Here is a 20387-nt window from a genome sequence, read left to right as displayed (position 1 = left end):
CCAAGAGGCACAGGGACTTCATATTGGTCATGTAGCATGCTGGGGTGAAGGGCTGCCAAGTTTGTTCAAATAAATGACCTTGAACGTTATTAAAGGTCACAGGTCATGAAACAATGTATTTATTGATAGCCAAAAGACACTGAGATCTGATATTAGGCCAAAAGAATGCTGGAATGAAGGACTTGTAGAAAAATGTATTCACATGAATTAGCCAAGTCTACTCTGATATATATGATTAAAGTGGCAATCAGCATAGTATCTGCAGAAATGACCTAGATCAACTTCAAAGCTGCTGTAGAGCCAGGTGAGTGATACAGGCCCATTGGGCATGTTGTTAGCTTTAAAAGTGAGTGCATCATGGAAGTATAACATATTGTCTTTACTTTTCACAAGAGGCCCAAAGGGCCTGTATCGCTCACCTTGTTTCACGAGATATGAAACAAGAATGATGCTTAAGTATATTTGTCACTGGTATTGCTATGTTAATATATTATAAGCATTTTATATGGGTATATGAACATTGCTTTTATTGTAATTCTAAAAATGTCAATTTAGCCAAATTGATCCCTTTTGACCCCGCCCCTCAGCCCTCCGGGGGGTTCAGCCCCACCATTTGTACAATTATGAATCCCCACCCCATAGGGATGCTTCCAGGCAAATTTGAGCAATATCCATTGCTTAGTTTCAAAGAAGAAGTTGTTAATGTCAATTTATCGAAATTGACCCCTTCTGGCTCAGCCCCCAGAAGGGTCAGCCCTGTCATTTGTACAATTTTGAATCCCTACCCCAAAGGGTGCAACCAGGCAAATATGAGCAATATCCATTGCTTAGTTTCAGAGGATGAAGTCGTTTATATCAATTTAGCCAAATTGACCCCTTTTGGCCCTGCCCCTAAGACCCCCAGGGGGTCAGCCTCATCATTTCTACAATTTTGAGTCCCCACCCCATAGGGATGCTTTTGACCAAATTTCGTCAAATTCCGATCTGTGGTTATGAAGAAGTCAATTGTTGATTGACAGACGGACGGCACGGACGGACGACGGACGGCACGGTATGGCATAAGCTCACCTTAGTCCTTCAGACCAGGTGAGCTACTAATACGACAGCTTCACTCACCAAAATTCCTCAAATATCAAGTCATAAACATCTTCAGTCACCCTGGAGTATCATTAAGGACCAAAATAACAGACATTTATGCATTTGGACGCTAATATCATTACTCCATCACTCGTAAAATCCTCCTTCATTTCACCAAAGGAATTGTTTCATCTTTCTGGTCTCCCACCAGTAAATGCCCCTTTATTTACTTGCTATAGTTCATAATATGATGTACTCAAGGTAGTCAGATGACCATTAAGGCCATTGGGCCTCTTGTTTTTAATTATGTTAATGTATACAAAGGATCACTGGATAGCTGGTGAGTGATACAGGCCCATTGGACCCTTGTTCATTTTACATATGCTACTACAGCCTAATACAGCCTTACAGTTGACAAGAAATGAAAGGACAATGAGTATACTAAAGGGATTATGTACAGAGTGAAAGGATAGTCTGGGTTAGAATGAAAAGGGAGGAGGAGTCTGATCTAGCTATCTAACCTATGATGTTATTAAATTTAGAATGTGTTTCCCAGATCTGAACACTGCCATGCAGGTAGTGGAGAGTAAGATTAATTGTACAGTAGCATCTACCTTTAATTTGGAATCTTATCTCTTCTTTATAACAACTGTGTTACTCCTTAGGTCTCCCTTGACACTACCTCACACTTTTTAGTTGATCATTCAGCAGTTTTTTCCAAAAAGATTTAAACTTCAGCTAAAAAAAGGTTTTATTTCAGCTTAAGTCAAAAAGATTTCAGCTTAAGCTAAAAAAGCTTTTATTTCAACCTAAGTCAAAAAGATTTCAGCTTAAGCTAAAAAAAAACCTTTATTTCAACTTAAGTCAAAAAGATTTCAGCTTAAGCTAAAAAAGGTTTATTTCCACTTAAGTTAAAAAGATTTCAACTTAAGCTAAAAAAAAAACCTTTATTTCAACTTAAGTCAAAAAGATTTCAGCTTAAGCTAAAAAAGGTTTATTTCAACTTAAGTCAAAAAGATTTCAGCTTAAGCTAAAAAAAAAAAAGGTTTATTTCCACTTAAGTTAAAAAGATTTCAGCTGAAGCTAAAAAAGCTTTTATTTCAACTTAAGCTAAAAAAAAGCTTTTATTTCAACTTAAGTCAAAAAGATTTAAGCTTAAGCTTAAAAAAACCTTTCATTTCAACTGGAGTCAAAAAGATTTCAGCTTAAGCTTTAAAAAAACCTTTTATTTCAACTTGAGTCAAAAAGAATTCAACTTAAGCTAAAAAAAACTTTATTTCAACTTATATATAAGTCAAAAAGATTTAAACTTAAGCTAAAAGAAAATTTATTTCAATTTAAGTCCAAATGATTTCGACTTACCAGGTAGCTAAAGGAAACAAATTCATACCTGTGCAAACATAGACATTTCACTGTTGATACACATGAAGCCATTAATAATATATTTCTTTTCAGGAGAATACAACATCAATGAACAAGAGGCCCAATGGGCCTGTATCGCTCACCTGGTTCTACAGCAAATGATTGAGGTCATTTCTACAGATACTATGCTGATAACAAATTTATTCAATGCATATTATTGGCCTAATATCGGGTCTTGGTGACTCTTGGCTATCACAAGATTTAAAAAATATTTCACCCCTGTGACCTTGAATGTAGATCAATGTCATTCATTTGAACACACTTGGTAGCCCTTCACCCAGCATGCCACAGGCCCAATATCAAGTCCCTGGGCCTCTTGGTTATTGAGAAGAAGTTGTTTAAATGAAAAAGTTGACACCCGACGGCACTTTATTGAACTTAATATAATCATTGCTAAAAACATATATTGAATTTTAAAAAAAAATCAATATAAAAAAATATGTATATATATTTTATGAAGGTGCTTTTGTCCTCTTTTTGATTAGTGTGAAGAGGCTTTTGTCCTAGGGGCTAATGTGGGGCTTTTATCCGTACCCCACACAGGTCCGTCTTCAGTGGTGGATTCAGAGTCATGTGAGGAGTGGGGGGGAAAGCGACCCCCCTCCTTATTAACTCACATCAATGTCAATTATGTCGGGCCAATTTAGATTTGTTATGATGTAAAGATTAAGGAATTAAGTTTTATTAAGAAAAAAGGGTAAACGATTTTATTTCATTATGGATACAGTAGTGTAGTAAGTAAAACTGATTAATATATATTGATCAATTTTACTTATTACACTACCATATCACACATACATGATCACATCAAAAACTTTTCTTAGACAAATCTAGTTTTGTTATGATGGATAGTTTAAGGAATTGAGTTTTTTTTAAAGTATTTTGTGAAAAAAAAGTCAATCACAAAAAACAGGTAAAAAAAATTTTGTTTTTTCATTATGGTCATGGTAAAGTGACCCCAACCTGCCCTAGCTTGCAATGATCTTCCCCAAACTAATATTGTAAATACTTTATTATTGAAGTAAACTTATAAAAAGTTTGGTGAAAAAGATCAAAGTATTGTAAAGGTATTGGAAGTGAAGGGGGGGGGGGGGGGGGGGGGGGGGGCCTTACTATGGTCATTTGGACTTAAATTGAAGTAAATTTTCTTTTTAGGTTAAGTTTAAATCTTTTTGACTTAAGTTGAAATAAAGTTTTTTTTAGCTTAAGCTGAAATCTTTTTGACTTAAGCTGAAATAAACTTTTTTTTAACCTTAAGCTGAAATCTTTTTGACTTAAGTTGAATTAAAAGGTTTTTTTAGCTTAAGCTGAAATCTTTTTGACTTAAGTTGAAATGAAAGCCATTTCAGCATAAGCTGAAATCATTTTGACTTAAGTTGAAATAAAGTTTTTTTTTAGCTTAAGTTGAAATAAAAAAGTTTTTTTAATCTTCAGTTGAAATCTTTTTGACTTAAGCTGAAATAAATCCTTTTTTAGCTGAAGTTTAAATCTTTTTGGAAAAAACTGCTGAATGATCAACTAAAAGTCAAGAGTGAGGTATCCGTAGTAATGTCAATGGAGACCTAAGGAGTAACACAGTTGTTATAAAGAAGAGATAAGATTCCAAATTAAAGGTAGTTGCTACTGTACAATTAATCTTACTCTCCACTACCTGCATGGCAGTGTTCAGATCTGGGAAACACCTTCAGATTGACCTTCTAAATTTAATAACATCATAGGTTAGATAGCTAGATCAGACTCCTCCTCCCTTTTCATTCTAACCCAGACTCTCCTTTCACTCTGTACATAATCCCTTTAATAAACTTACTCATTTTCCTTTCATTTCTTGTCAACTGTACGGCTGTATTAGGCTGTAGTAGCATATATGTAAAATGAACAAAGGTCCAAGGGGCCTGTATCACTCACCAGCTATCCAGTGATCCTTTGTATACATTAACATAATTAAGAACAATGAGGCCCAATGGACTTAATGGTCATCTGACTACCTTGAGTACATCATATTATGTACTATAGCAAGTAAATAAAGGCGCATTTATTGGTGGGAGATCATAAAAACGAAACAATTCCTTTGATGAAATGAAGGAGGATTTTACGAGTGATGGAGTAATGATATTAGCGTCCAAATGAATAAATGTCTGTTTTTTTGGTCCTTAATGATACTCCAGGGTGACTGAAGATGTTTATGACTTGATATTAGATTAATTTTGGTGAGTGAAGCTGTCGTATTAGTAGCTCACCTGGTCTGAAGGACCAAGGTGAGCCTATGCCATACCGTGGCGTCCGTCTGTCGGCCGTCCGTCCGTCCATCAACAATTGACTTCTTCATAACCACAGATCGGAACTTGACCAAATTTGGTCAAAAGCATCCCTATGGGGTGGGGACTCAAAATTGTAGAAATGATGAGGCTGACCCCCTGGGGGTCTTAGGGGCAGGGCCAAAAGGGGTCAATTTAGCTAAATTGATATAAACGACTTCTCATCTGAAACTAAGCAATGGATATCGCTCATATTTGCCTGGTTGCACCCCCTTGGGGTAGGGATTGAAAATTGTACAAATGACAGGGCTGACCCTTCTGGGGGCTGAGCCAGAAGGGGTCAATTTCGATAAATTGACATTAACAACTTCTTCTTTGAAACTAAGCTATGGAAATCGCTCAAATTTGCCTGGAAGCATCCCTATGGGGTGGGGATTCAAAATTGTACAAATGGTGGGGCTGAATCCCCCGAAGGGCTGAGGGGCTGGGCCAAAAGGGATCAATTTGGCTAAATTGACTTTTTAGAATTACAATAAAAGCAATGTTCATATACCCATATAAAATGCTTATGATATATTAACATAGCAATACCAGTGACAAATATACTTAAGCATCATTCTTGTTTCATATCTCTTGAAACAAGGTGAGCGATACAGGCCTTCTGGGCCTCTTGTGAAAGTAAAGACAATATGTTATACTTCCATAATGCACTCACTTTTAAAGCTAACAACATGTCCAATGGGCCTGTATCACTCACCTGGCTCTACAGCAGCTTTGAAGTTGATCTAGGTCATTTCTGCAGATACTATGCTGATTGCCACTTTAATCATATATATCAGAGTAGACTTGGCTAATTCATGTGAATACATTTTTCTACAAGTCCTTCATTCCAGCATTCTTTTGGCCTAATATCAGATCTCAGTGTCTTTAGGCTATCAATAAATACATTGTTTCATGACCTGTGACCTTAATAAAGTTCAAGGTCATTTATTTTAACAAACTTGGCAGCCCTTCACCCCAGCATGCTACATGACCAATATGTAGTCCCTGTGCCTCTTGGTTATTTTGAGAAGTAGTTGTTAAAAGAGTTTAGCCTATTTGACCCCTGTGACCTTGATTGAAACTTGGTAGCCCTTCACCCCAGCATGCTACAGGCCCAGTATTAGGTCTCTGGATCTCTTGGTTATTGAGAAGAAGTTGTTAAAATGGAAATATTGACGTCGGACATGCAGGTGACCTAATAAATACCACCACCTATCTACCGTAATTAAAATCTAGATGGTCACTCTCACAATGTTACATGAACATCCAACAACATCGCATAAGGGGTCATGTCAGGGTGACCTGTGTTACCTCAATATTTCACTTTCAGGTCAAACTAACAAAGTCATCGATCTCATCCATTCGTCACATCATGCATCTGAAGCTAACCATTTCAGTACAGCATGAGAATTGTTATGTTTTCTAGGATGAAATAACTTGAAACAGATTGAGAGATTATGCAAGCCATGCACTTCTTTTTTATATACGGCACATGTAATATACAAGAGCTGTTGGAGAACAGCATAGCTCGTCTTGCAAATGTTTGTCAATAAATAATTAAAATATATTAATTGGAATGGTTTCGCAAATTGCATTGGTAATATTTATATTGTTTACTTGATCAGATTATGTTTTGTGAATTCATGCAATTTTCAAAACCATACCAATTTATATATATATATAAATTATTTATTGACAAACATTTGGGAGACAAGCTATGCTGTTGTAGATTAAATGAAGATATTAAACACAAATGTAATTGCTTTTGGACATATTTCTTCAATTTTTTGACAACATATCCTAATGAGAGTTGTCTCCCTTGAAAAATGTGGACCGGTATAAATTGTTTATTGTGACGTTTTTATATTCAGTTTCACCCCAAGAAACTTCATAGGGACTCTGTTTACCAAATATCAGCACCCTAGTACAATCATAAAGGGATGTGTTAAAAAGCTTTCAACATTTGCACGAACATTTCTAAAAAAAAATGTGTTTTTGAATCAAAAAAATATTTCAGTTTAACTCAGAAAAGGGATAGTTTAACCCCCACAGGGAACCTAATACCATGTATTACTATGCCTGCCTTTCAACACTCACAATATAAACTTAACACAAAGTCCAAAGATTTAAAAACAAAAAAAACACAGATTTAAAAAGAAAAAATCCATTTTTTTTAAAGTTCTACTCCAGGAAGGGATTGTCTTACTCCATAGGGACTCTATTGCCAAATATCAGCACCCTTGTACAATTATATAATGATGTATTAAAACCTCTTAACACTGCACCAAAAACTTAACGCAGAAATATTATAAGTCCAAAAAATTGAAAATTCTGGTTTTTTCCCAAAAAAATCTTTTAATTTAACTCTGGCAGGTGATAGTTTAACCCAAGAGGGAGTCTATTGCCAATTATCAGCACCCTAGTACAATTATAAAGTGATGTATTAATACCTTACAACACTTGCACCAAAAACTTAACGCAAAAATTTTTCAAAAATCTGTTGTTTTTTTTCCAAAAAATCTTTTAGTTTAACTCCGGCAGGGGATAGTTTGACCCCCAGAGGGACCATATTACCATAAATTACTATGCCTTTCAACACTTGCACCAAAAATTTAACATTTGGAAAACCAACGCAGACGCCGGAGTGACAACATAAGCTCTCACTCTTCTTCGAAGAGACGAGCTAATAAATACAAATGTACATTAAATGCTGTGAGCTTTGTTTGCTTTATATACAGATGACAATGACACAGAATCACGGCAAAATATTTTGGCTCACCTCTGCGAGTGGCCTTCCATATTATTTTATTAAAATTAACATAAAAACACATAATTTTTTAAAAAGCAAAGGTTAGCGGCACAGTTACGCCAAAATGAGCAGTATGTTTGCATAATGACCATCATCCGCCACCTGCTGAAAAAAGTTTATTTCAACTTAAGTCAAAAAGATTTCAGCTTAACCTCAAAGAAGGTTTCATTTCAACTTAAGTCAAAAAGAGTTCAACTTAAGCTTAAAAAAAAACTTTTATTTCAACTTAAGTCAAAAAGATTTCAGCTTAAGCTAAAAAACGGTTTATTTCAACTTAAGTCAAAAAGATTTCAGCTTAAGCTAAAAAAAGGTTTATTTCAACTTAAGTCAAAAAGGTTTCAACTTAAGCTGAAAAAGGGTTTATTGTCACATGGATGTAATGGTTAATTGTGTTGCTGTGTTTAAATCATTTGTATTTGTGACATATTTGATTTGTATGCCTTTTACATGAATTAATAAAGAAAAGAGAGAGTAAAATAATGTTTTTCCATTACATGATAGTTTTCTCTAGTAAAAGAGAAACAAGAGATCCCAGAGGGATCTTGGCGCCCACCATTGAATGATCTTTATAGGTTCCATGTCAGATTGATCTTTTCTCTACTTTTCCCTTCCTCTAAGCCTTACTAATCTGTGTAAATTCAGAAACAGCCCTCTAGTACTTTTCAAACAAGGGGAACCCATATATAAAATTTAAGATTTAGCAATAATGGTTGTCTGTCGGCCATGTTGTTTTTGGATTGGTCCCAAAATGCAATACCAGGGACCAAGGGGATCCTACATATAAAATTTGAGAAAGATCCCTTCAGTACCTTCTGTAAAATAGCGATAACAAACTTCAATTGTCAAAATACAAGATGGCTGCCTGTCGGCCATGTTGTTTTCTGACTGGTCGCAAAATCCAATATGCATAACTAGGGACCGAGGGCAACCTACAAATGAAACTTTGAGAAAGATCCCTTCAGTTTTTTTTCTGAGAAATAGCGATAACAAACTTCAATTGTCGAAATCCAAGATGGCTGCCTGTCGGCCATGTTGTTTTCCGATCGGTCCCAAAATCCAATATGCATAACTAGGGACCAAGGGCAAACTACGTATACATATGAAATTAGAGAAAGATCCCTTCAGTACTTTCTCAGAAATAGCGATAACATACTTCAATTGTCAAAATCCAAGATGGCTGCCTTTCGGTCATGTTGTTTTCCGATTGGTCTCAAAATGCAATATGCATAACTAGGTACAGAGGGGAATCTATATATCAAATTCAGAAAGATCCCTTCAGTTCTTTCTGAGAAATAGCGATAACAAACTTCAATTGTCATAATCCAAGATGGCTGCCTGTTGGCCATGTTACTATCCGATTGGTCCCAAAATGCACTATACATAACAAGGGACCAAGGGGAACCTACATATGAAATTTGAGAAAGATCACTTCAGGACTTTCTCAGAATTAGCGATAACAAACTTCAATTGTCAAAATACAAGATGACTGCCTATCGGCCATGTTGTTTTCCGATCGGTCCCAAAATTCAATATGCATATCAACAAACCAAGGGAAACCTACAAATGAAATTTGAGAAAGATCCCTTCAGTACTTTCTCAGAAATAGCGATAACAAACTTCAATTGTCAAAATCCAAGATGGCTGCCTGTCGGCCATGTTGTTTTCTGACTGGTCTCAAAATCCAATATGCATAACTAGGGACCGAGGGCAACCTACAAATGAAATTTGAGAAAGATCCCTTCAGTTTTTTTTCTGAGAAATAGCGATAACAAACTTCAATTGTCGAAATCCAAGATGGCTGCCTGTCAGCCATGTTGTTTTCCGATCGGTCCCAAAATGCAATATGCATAACAACAGACCAAGGGGAACCTACATATGACAATTCAGAAAGATCCCTTCAGTTCTTTCTAAGAAATAGCGATAACAAACTTCAATTGTCAAAATCCAAGATGGCTGCCTGTCGGCCATGTTGTTTTCTGACTGGTCTCAAAATCCAATATGCATAACTAGGGACCGAGGGCAACCTACAAATAGCATGTGAGCTTCCGGTTACGTCATCAAATTCATTCCCCGCGAATTTATTGGGAAATCTAAATCAACACTTAAAATGAAATGAAGTGAAAGAAATAAAAAATGCATGAATAAAAATATTGGGATCAGTTTAAAGTGCAACATTAAATTTTCATCGTAAATAATTGCTACGATTTGCTAACCTAAAGCATAAGTAATTGAAATCAAATTATTTTAAAATTCATATTTCGTTTCTATTATAATCTTAAAATTTGCATCACAAGATCGTTTAGAACCTTTGCAATACTGACCCTTCAAACGCACAGATGCTTTGATTTGAACAAAGATGGCGACCTGAAGCTGTGAGGCGGTTTGGATTGGAATTAAATTGCGTATATTTCGACAAGTAAACATCGTACAATGTTCCCGTGTGGTCAGATAATCTAGTTTTTCCAATATGTATTCAGAACAGTTGTTGTTTAGTCGCTACGGTCATTAACATAAAAATTCGGATTATTATATAAATACTTATTTAATTAGATATCTATTATTATTCTTATTTCTTCCACTTTCTTCCGCCGCGGAGGTTTCCGACACTTTTCTCAGAAACTACTGGGCGGATCATCATCAAACTTCACATACATACTCGTTAATGTATAATGGGTGGTTTTTTTCGCGATCGGACATCCAAGATGGCCGCCAGAGCCCACTTCCTGTTTTTAGATTTCGGTCTCCGATTTCAGTGAAAATTGGTGTATATGGGTTTTTAGGGATGCCGAATAACGTGGTAATTTTTCCGAAAAGATTTGTTGCCATGGTAATGAAATGGTGGGCTGTGATTGGTCGAGAAATTTAGATGTTGTCGGATTAAGCTGAAAATTGGTACATAGGGGTTATGAGCGATTGTGAACAACATGGTAACCTTTTCAAAAAGGTCAGTTGCCCAGTTGCCATGGAAACAAAATAGTGGCCTCTGATTGGTCGAAATTTAAATGTCATCGGATTAAGATGAAAATGTGTACATAGGGGTTATGAGGGATAGCGAACAACATGGAACACTTTCGAAAAGGTTGGTTGCTAATTTTGGTCTTTGATTGGTAAAAATATAGTTGTCTGATTAAGATGAAAATTGCTACATGGAGGTTACAGATCACAATGATATGACTGTGGATGGCCTGTAATTGGTCAATTATTTATCAGCCTTAATACCAAAGATATAAAGGTGTTTGACACAAACATATAACACTGAATTAAGTAACAAGGAAAAATTATTAAATGCTTCAAGATGACGATAACACTGACTTTATACAGGATACAATGAATTGCATGATGATTAGTAAATTAGGTGTGTTTACATTTTATTAGGGACCTGCGTGCTTTCTATATCATGAATTTAACAACTTGTATACGGGTTATGAGTGATATTGAATACAATGATAGATCTGTGGGGTCGTTTGGGGGACATCTGTAATGGTTCCCATTACAATCAGTACTTGTTGTATTCATCAATTGTACAACAAATCATTACAAACGGTAAAACATCAAACGGTGAAAAAGAATACACTGTCTCAGTTATTTATTAAAGCTCTTCACGTGATTCCAAATCAAAATTAAAAAAAAAAATACATGAATTTTCCTCTTTATTATTCAAGTGTATATTTATTATTATGAATACTTTCATAAACTTGTTAACATGTTAAAGTGTACCCTGAACGAAAAACGATAATCAAATATGTTATTCTTAGTAACACCAAAGAAGAATGTCGCAAACCGCATCAAAATCGGTTGGCCGAGTGCCGAGATATCGCACATCGAAGTACGCGATTTGCACCTGTCGGTCGACTGCTAATCAGCGTATCGGTCAGTCACGCTGATTTAGAACTCTTCAGTCTATGACGTCACAGGTTGAACAGAGTGACTGGTATGGTGGCCAGTAGCATAGAGGACAGTGTGAACAGTATCAGCACAAATATGTTTGAATGCGATCTGGACATAAGATTTGAGGATGTTGAATTTGGCGAATATTGTCGACGAGAAGTCGGAATCCAACAATATAAGTTTGAGTTAAAAAAGAAAAATAACATAGTGAAATTGACTCTGAAAATGACCGCTTGGTTAACACAGACTGGTGCAATAATCGGTCAATCACCAATAAATGTATATTAGTTATGTGTTTACCATTTCTTACTCGTTACCAAAGAAAGGAACACAGCATCAACATTTTAAACTAAAATAATGTGCCATTTCATTCGCAAATTAATATTCAAATAAACATACCAACAATACAACAGTTCTGGATGCTCTGGTTTGTGAGAAAAGACGAACACACGTACAGTAAATTTATGCGTTATATTCTATACAAAACCCGCTTTAGTCATGAAGGACACTTAATTTAGAATGTAATATATTATAATCATCATAATCTACAGTATACTAAATCTCTCTCCCGTATGAATACCAGTGTATATATGTCTCTGGTTACCGCTAATCAATTACAAGGTGTGAAATTACGGTCCACAAGTTCGTCACACCTGTCACTGCACCACAGGTGTCCGTGATTTCGGGTGCTCTAATCGGCACACGCCGATAATTGCTTGTGAGTTCACGCGTTTGGTTTTTGTGCATTTCAAAGGAGTTCCGAAGACATGCTTTTACAGGTTATACATAAATTGAGCTTGAATTTTATTAAGAATTGCGTTTATACTATAGGGAATACATTTTCAAGTTGTTGAAATCAAACACATTATTCTTGGAATTCAGTGAGTTTCGTTTTCCATACAAACGAAAAAAATCATATCTCAAAGGTTTGTCTATAGAATAATTAACCTAAATTACTTCATTCATATATATACCCATGATGTTGAAAATTTACTCTATGAATCTTGTCTGGGAGTTACTGATCTTTCATGGACACGTTTTATCAATTGCGGACAATTACCCAAAAATCACAAATGACGGTATAATTTCTGTTTTGGCTAATAAAAATATCAAAATGATTAGCATTTTTTTCACATCTTCAATGAATTGCATTTTAAACTTGTGTTACTAGAAGTATTATAACCGAAATCAATACTGGTACATTTGTATGTAACAAACCTGTCATGCCCCCATAATAAAGGCTATATGATGTAGGTCGTTATAAACGGCCCGTTATTCAAATGTCATACATGTTACAACGAACCGTTAAAATAAAAAATACAAATAAAATATTTTAATATACCTGTTATATACGACCTGTTATAACAGAAAATAAATAAGATGATACACGTTGTATTTGGCCCGTTATAATAGAAAATTAGTAAGATGTTACATGTTGTATATGGCTCGTTATGAGAGAAAATTAGTGAGATGCTACATGTTATATATGGCACCGTTTAAAAAGAAAATTATATGTCCCTGGTTTCGGTAGCACTTGCTATTAACTAATTCACAAATATAACTCGGAGAGTTTATTCAGCACTTTCCTTTTTGTTGTCTTATTCGCATTAATTACAGACACGTGTTCACGTTTGTTTCTACATATTTCTTATATGGCGGCTCCGATCGTGTTCAACCTGTGACGTCACAGTTCAAAGGTCACCAAAACGAGGTATTCGGCTTTGGGCTTCAGGTGTGTTTTCGAGAAAAATCACAATAACTCGGTAATGGGTCGGCCGATTTTGATGCGGATTTCTGCATTCTTGTTTATTAACCAATACCAATAACATATTTAAATATAATTTTTCGTTCAGGGTACACTTTAACCCAAAAATATAAACATACATATTGATAAATGTGCATACTTTACCCTCTCCTTGTCTCTCGAATAAAACACCTATACATATTACGTAACATATAAATATAGATATTACGCAGAGTAATTATTTTTAAAAAAAAATCAAATTATATGGCAGCTACGTTGCTATAAATGTCCATAATCAATGATAATCAATCAGTGTCTGAAACTTTAATTTTCTTAATTTTCATGGCCAGGCTATCTACAACTTTAGTCGCTTTAACGATATCAGGGTATTATAATTAATCATTAATTTTCATCATTTGACGAGACAACCACAGACTACGTAATAAAGCCTCGCTGCGTCGAGATAGTAAAGTCACGACCGAATTATTGCGGATACAGAATATTATCTATTAACTATAGTTTATAGACATTTTACGATGGCGGATTTATGTCATAACCGAACAGAACAAAATCCATTTGATACATTGCCTGGATTTTGGCTATAACGCGTCTCGGCATTCCCTCATATGCCTTCACTAAAGCTTGTCTTCGTTGAGAAACTTTTTCTTCATTTGACAATGGGTTTGTGTTCATAGCTACGAGAACAGCCTCAACGATGGTTTTGACATCAAAACTGTCCTTTTCTTTAAACTCCATAAACGGAAATGATATGTTTGATCTCATATAACCTTGTATCTTGAATGCCTCCCACAGCCTCACGGCAAAGGCGATACTATCATTACAATGCGTGTTCATCCACTTGCTTAAAGAGTTATAGAAATATAATTCCTTTATCAACCCATCTACCATCTTAGCTGTACCAGAGCCACGTATTTCTTTCACCAGTTTAATCCTCAGATCACTACTGATGTTTAGCCGTTGTAGGATATGTTCCGTATCCCTGGTCAGTGTTTCTTGTTTCATGGCGACATGGTAGTCCATTTGACAGAGTCGACACAGATTATAAACAGGGCACCAGTGAGGATCAATATATTTACCATTTAATCCATCTCTTGTTATCTTATCCACAAAATCATGAAATGTAACAATAAATCCGCATTTACCCACTTCCGTCATATACTCTCCTTTACTTATAGACTCGACAAAACCAGGTGAATCAATCGGGAGCCTTAGAAGGAAACATCTGTCTATGTATGCTGAAAATATTCTTGTGTATGGATCGCGGGAAATTACAACGTTTGTTGTCGAAAAATGCGCGGGAGCTTTCTTAACGATCGCCAAAATGTTATGAAGCTTTCCATGAACTGAAGACCGCCTTTTGTTAAATATTCCATCCACTTTTTGTCTGTTCTCCAGAACTAAAGCCAGAATAGACCACAACGTACTGCCAGATTTGGCTACTTTACATATAGTTAGATTATGTTTTGCTGCTAGAATGAAATAAGATTTAGTTTGATTGTGCATAATACTATAGTTCCCTGCAGACACCGAACATCCTTTCCTTATTAAATGGATCCGCTCATTCCAGATGTCGTCAATACTAGAACTCCTTGCGAGATACTCCAATCGTAAGATTTGGTTTCTCTGGGCTGAAATGAAAAGGAATATTATCCACAACGAGGTTATTTATAGAATGAGCATAATTGTTTGTTCGTCAAATGATGCCAAAAAGCGTATTAGAAGTCGTATACTATTTCATGAAATATTTTTTTATTCGACAAAAATTATCTTAATTGTTTAAACTGTTAACTTGGTTTGATAGTATTCGATATGTACTAACGAGATAAATAAACAAACGGAAATTAGCGCGTACAGAATGATTTATTCTCGCGATAGAACGCCATGTTGTCGACCAGACGACATTTATTCTCGCGGTAGAATACCGTGTTGTCGACCAGACGACATTTATTCTCGCGGTAGAATGCCGTGCTGTCGACCAGACGACATTTATTCTCGCGGTAGAATCCCGTGTTGTCGACTTGTCGCATGTTTAAAACGCGACCAGACGACATTTATTCTCGCGGTAGAATACCGTGTTGTCGACCAGACGACATTTATTCTCGCGGTAGAACGCCGTGTTGTCGACCAGACGACATTTATTCTCGCGGTAGAACGCCGTGTTGTCGACCAGACGACATTTATTCTCGCGGTAGAATGCCGTGCTGTCGACCAGACGACATTTATTCTCGCGGTAGAATGCCGTGTTGTCGACCAGACGACATTTATTCTCGCGGCAGAATGCCGTGTTGTCGACTTGTCGCATGTTTAAAACGCGTCCAGACGACATTTATTCTTTTAAGTCTCGTGTTATTGCTACTTGAGACTGAAAAACAACAAAGCGACAAAACAGCAACACGAGATGGCTTTAATCAGTCCACATCAACTGTATTTTACTTTCTGCATTATGTTTTTCGGCATAGCCGTCTAATTTTGTTTTGGCCCCGGATATGACGCGACAGGTGGCGTTTCTGGCCTCAGACCACAATTAATTTCCGTCTTTGTTCTACCAAAGAAAAATCGAAATTAAAATATTTCAGAAGTTTGCAAAAAATCTGGTTTTTACATCACGTGTAGAACTATTCAAGCTGAACATACAGTGAGCTGGAAAGTACCCCATGACCGGCATTTAACAAAGATATTTATATTTAATTGTAACCACCCACTATATTGTAGGAAAATCCGGAAAATCACAAAATATTACTACTCAAACCTTATAACTCCCCGTGTCCTGCCTCACAAACAAACATGGAAATGGTGTCAAAACAAAATTCTGCCACTAGATTAAATATTGCACTATAAATCTATGCTAAAATTATGTCCATATCTGTAACAGCTAAGTCAGGAAAAAATATTTAGCAACAGTCCTGAAATTTCAATATGTACTACATTCGTACACGACCCGGAAGTATAATTGTGGTCTGAGGCCTTCTGTCAAGATGAAGTACGTGATTGGTCAATGTAGCGGTCAATGCAAAATGCAGATATACAGTTTAAAACGAAACAAAGTTAAAGGGACCTCACGGTAAACCAATATTTATTTTGTATTTTCTATCATATTATTGGGTATATCTTTAAAAAAATAACCTTCTGAACAATAACCATTCGAATTTGATGATGTATGTACATAAAAACATCAATTATCAATTATTAAAAAGTTATCACTCTGAATATGCAAATTTTGTGACATATACGATAAACGCATGCGCACAACAAACTAAAACACATGGAAACAAAAATGGCTTCCATTGTGAATCGACTGCGGTTGGAAACGATAACAGCTTCCGCAATGAAGAGAATAATAGGGAAATGGGTCAAACACAATCCTAGAATTAAACTTGGGAAGCATTACAATAGATTGTAAGAGTTCAAACATGAAAACAGCAGTAATACGGACGCCGCTCGTATTCTGCTTAATTGTTTGATAGTAGGTCATGACAATCTCGGTAATATTTACACAAACTCTGTAATATTAACACAAACTCTGTAATAGTTCCACAAGCTCGGTAATATTTGCACAGTCTGTACCAGTACATCGCTACTGTCATTATACTATATGAACAGTGTTTACACTTATTTACACATAAATATGTGTGTCGTGATATATACAGAACGTGTTATTTAACATTTAAACCACTGTATAATATCGTTATCCAACTAACCCAGACGGAATATAGATATCGCCTGGTAAACAATCGTCTGTTTGTGTTGCCACGATTTCAAAACAGTCACGCAATAATTTAAAAATAATTTCCGCACTAAATTAAGAGGGGGATTCCCAACTAAATCGAGTGGTCAAGCTGGACATAGGGATTGACTGTGAACATTGGGACAGCACAGAAACATAACTGGAAAGGAACAAAACGCGTACATTCAGTGGCAATTGCAACGTTTATCGTGATGTCCCTTTTAAATTGAATGTAAGCTGAATAAGTGGATGCATCTATTCAAATGACACATTTGCAGTCCTATTATCACCAAAAATGATTCAAACTGATATAATTTTGTTATCCGTGCTGAAACTGCGTATTTATTAATTAAAATGTAGTTCATTAATTTATTTCACCAGTAGTTTTACATTATAACCACCAGCATTAAAACTATGCCGTTTATCTTTTTAAAAGATATTTCTTGTTATTATTATATTGTATAAATATTAACCTTTAGTCCAATGGAACAGTCTGTAAATTGTTCGCAAACGCTTCATATTTACTCAATTTTATTCTAGTTGCATTGGATTCATGATCTCGTAAACAAAATAAAATGTAATATCTGCTAAAGGAAGCAGACTACAGTCGTAATGAAACACTGGATAATCACCAAGTTATTCATAAAAATGTGGAGTTATGTTAAATACTTACTGTATTGCAAAATGTTTAATACTATTCCAGGAATTTGACTAGAAATAACCAAAGCACATGCAAATAAAATGGTCTTCATCGGGTTCCTATGCGTCCACATTGTGTGTCGTGTAACGTTGTCCCGCAATGTCGCCGTAAAGTGTCAGTGTACTTCCTCACCACACACACTAACCTGCGCACCAGTCATCCATGGCGATTTTCTTCTGCTGAAATTCATACTACATCAGTCCAAAATTACAATACGGAAGAGCATTAGGGCCATGAAGCAAAAAAAATAAATTCATTTTTTCGTGTTAATAACCCGAAATTTCGACTTAGTAACTCGAAATTTCGAGATAATAACTCGAAATTTCGACTTACTAACTCGAAATTTCGAGATAATAATTTTAGTTTTGGAGATTGGTAATGCACTAGATTTAGTGAAAAAACATGTTTCTCTTAATGTCACACAACTGTTAATATCATGTTTTTGTCTGACAAATAGGACATGATATTAAGAGGAATGCACTGTATGTATATGTATATATAGTTGAAAAATATAAATTCAACATGACAACTGTTGTGTTTTGTTAACGTTTTCAGGCCTAACGGCCATCTTCAGGCGATTCATTTATTCAACGTCTAGGTTACCACATTATGACCTGTATATACAGGTACATATGTGACCATCTTTCAAGTTTTATGAAGTTTTAAGCAGAATTGTTAAATTCATTTAATCAAAGTCTTCGATAGCATCTGTACTTGTAATTCCGTGATTTGTCAAAGACTGAAAACATAGATGAAAGGCCCCTCCTTAATAGTCATTATTAGCTCCACTATCAATTTACTATAAGCATTCTTAGTTCTTGCCCCCTTTTAAGTGGCCTCCCACATACATATATATACACAAGAATGGGAAATCAACTTCATCTTCTCTATCAGTTTAGGTCAGGATGATTTATAGCCAATTCGTCTTAATAACCAAAAGTGCTGATATTATGGATGTAAGATGATGGGATGAAGAGCTACCAAATTTGTTAAATGAATGACCTTGACTTGTCACATACAAACATTATTATCTCGAAATTTCGAGTTATTAAGTCGAAATTTCGAGTTATTATCTCGAAATTTCGAGTTATTAAGTCGAAATTTCGAGTTATTATCTCGAAATTTCGAGTTACTAAGTCGAAATTTCGAGTTATTAACACGAAAAAATGAATTTATTTTTTTTGCTTCATGGCCCTAATGCTCTTCCGTAATTCCGGGTGCAATCTCTCTGCAAAAGGTAATCGAAACGTCGTCGACCATTTGGTAAAAATTTAAATCTCTCCGAAGGTCACCTGATACGTCGGCGAGACACCGTCGATGCTCCGGTGATATCTTGCATACTTGTTTACGGCTCTGAGAAATGGGGACTTGCAATAATACTCTTTGTACTGTAGATACTGGAGAGGCACTTTATATATATATATACAGTATCTAGTCCTCATTTGTTCGGTTGTCATCAGATGTTAAGGATCAAGTGGGCTACACAATGCGTATACAATGACGTGTCAAAAAAATAACCATTCAGCTATTTCAGTTTAATTATCTATCCTCTGCCTGCTTCAGGGTGGCACAGACCTTTATCAGGAGAGAAAGTAAGTCACAAATATTTACTGAAGGCAGAATGTAACTTACATGCTCACATAATCTAAAAGCTCATGGTATGTCGTATTATTGAACCCGTTCCATGTCAATTATATCAGAGACTTGTATATTAGGTATATATATACGTCTCTGATTATATTGTTGTTTACTGTTGTTATTGTTCAAGGATTTTCAATGGAGAACTACTAAATGTAAGCTTAAACAAATTCAAAAGAAATACAAGAAACCAAACAACATTTTTTTCATCAGATTTAGTGAATCAAATTTGGTTCAGATTAAAACAAAAATTTAATGAATACAGACAATTAACATAATAATTTAATAGAAAAGGAACGAATATTTGGCGTCAGTTCGCAAGGATGTCAACTAATGGAGTCAGTTGTAAGTGCTGGTGCCTTAGTAATTAGCTAGTTCACCGTTTGTCTCTCCCTCTCTAGGGCTTTGCATTCGGCTATGAAGTTCTGCCTTGTCTGGTTTTGCAATGCTGAGTTTGCACGTTGGAGTTACTTAGAATTGATTGAATCGCGCCCCGTTTCCTTGTAGAGCATATGTGCATGTAAGCAACCTGACCTACTTTCTACCCGTTTAACGTCAAACGAGTTGAGGCCGTCTTCACTACAGTATATATTTTATGGACTTTTCCGGGCGTTAAAGGGTTTTGGACACATAGGGTATTTTTCCATTTTCTGTTAGCCCGACCCCATAAATGTTGGCTGACACAGGTTTCACCTCGCCTTACAAAGCTGTTTATCTATTTTAGGCCAGTAGGGTTGGCTGAAAAAATTTAATGAGCTAGGTGGTCACGTGGTCCGACGCGTCAACTGGTTCACCTCACCAGTATCACTAGGCTAGAATCTGCCTTGTTATATGCATTTATAGAGGGAAACTTCAAAGAGCCCCATATTATTTTGTAAACATTGAAAGCAATGACAGTGAATGTCCTGATTTTATCATCTTACATGTTTAGATTTTCTTTCCACACCTCATGTCTGTAATTGTATAATCAAAATAGTAGACCAGCGGACAATATCATAACCTTGGTAATTTACTAATATCACGTCATCTTTTTATTTTAAAAACTCAAACAATGGCATATACACTAT

At 35.7% G+C, this 20387-nt stretch overlaps 1 protein-coding gene across 1 annotated transcript; it reads right to left on the bottom strand.

The window, feature by feature from the left end:
• Positions 1–13489: 13489 nt before the first annotated feature.
• LOC117332955 lies at positions 13490–17884 on the bottom strand. Its single transcript, XM_033892044.1, has 2 exons — positions 17656–17884; positions 13490–14886 (listed from the first exon to the last, which is right to left on the bottom strand). The coding sequence occupies exons 1-2, from the start codon at positions 17753–17755 to the stop codon at positions 13769–13771; spliced, it is 1218 nt and encodes a 405-aa protein (XP_033747935.1). The 5' UTR covers positions 17756–17884; the 3' UTR covers positions 13490–13768.
• Positions 17885–20387: the final 2503 nt, after the last annotated feature.

Source organism: Pecten maximus, chromosome 8 (assembly GCF_902652985.1).
Source record: "Pecten maximus chromosome 8, xPecMax1.1, whole genome shotgun sequence".
Lineage (NCBI taxonomy): Eukaryota > Metazoa > Mollusca > Bivalvia > Pectinida > Pectinidae > Pecten > Pecten maximus.
The sequence above is the reverse complement of the archived record's forward strand: the minus strand, read 5'-3'. Positions and strand labels throughout refer to the sequence as shown.

Excerpts from the sequence above, each read along its gene's own strand:
- LOC117332955 (XM_033892044.1), bottom strand. The coding sequence starts at position 17,755 with ATGTGGACGCATAGGAACCCGATGAAGACCATTTTATTTGCATGTGCT. Across the intron at positions 14,887-17,655 it reads ATTAAACATTTTGCAATACA|CCCAGAGAAACCAAATCTTA; the intron begins GTAAGTATTTAA and ends TTTTCATTTCAG.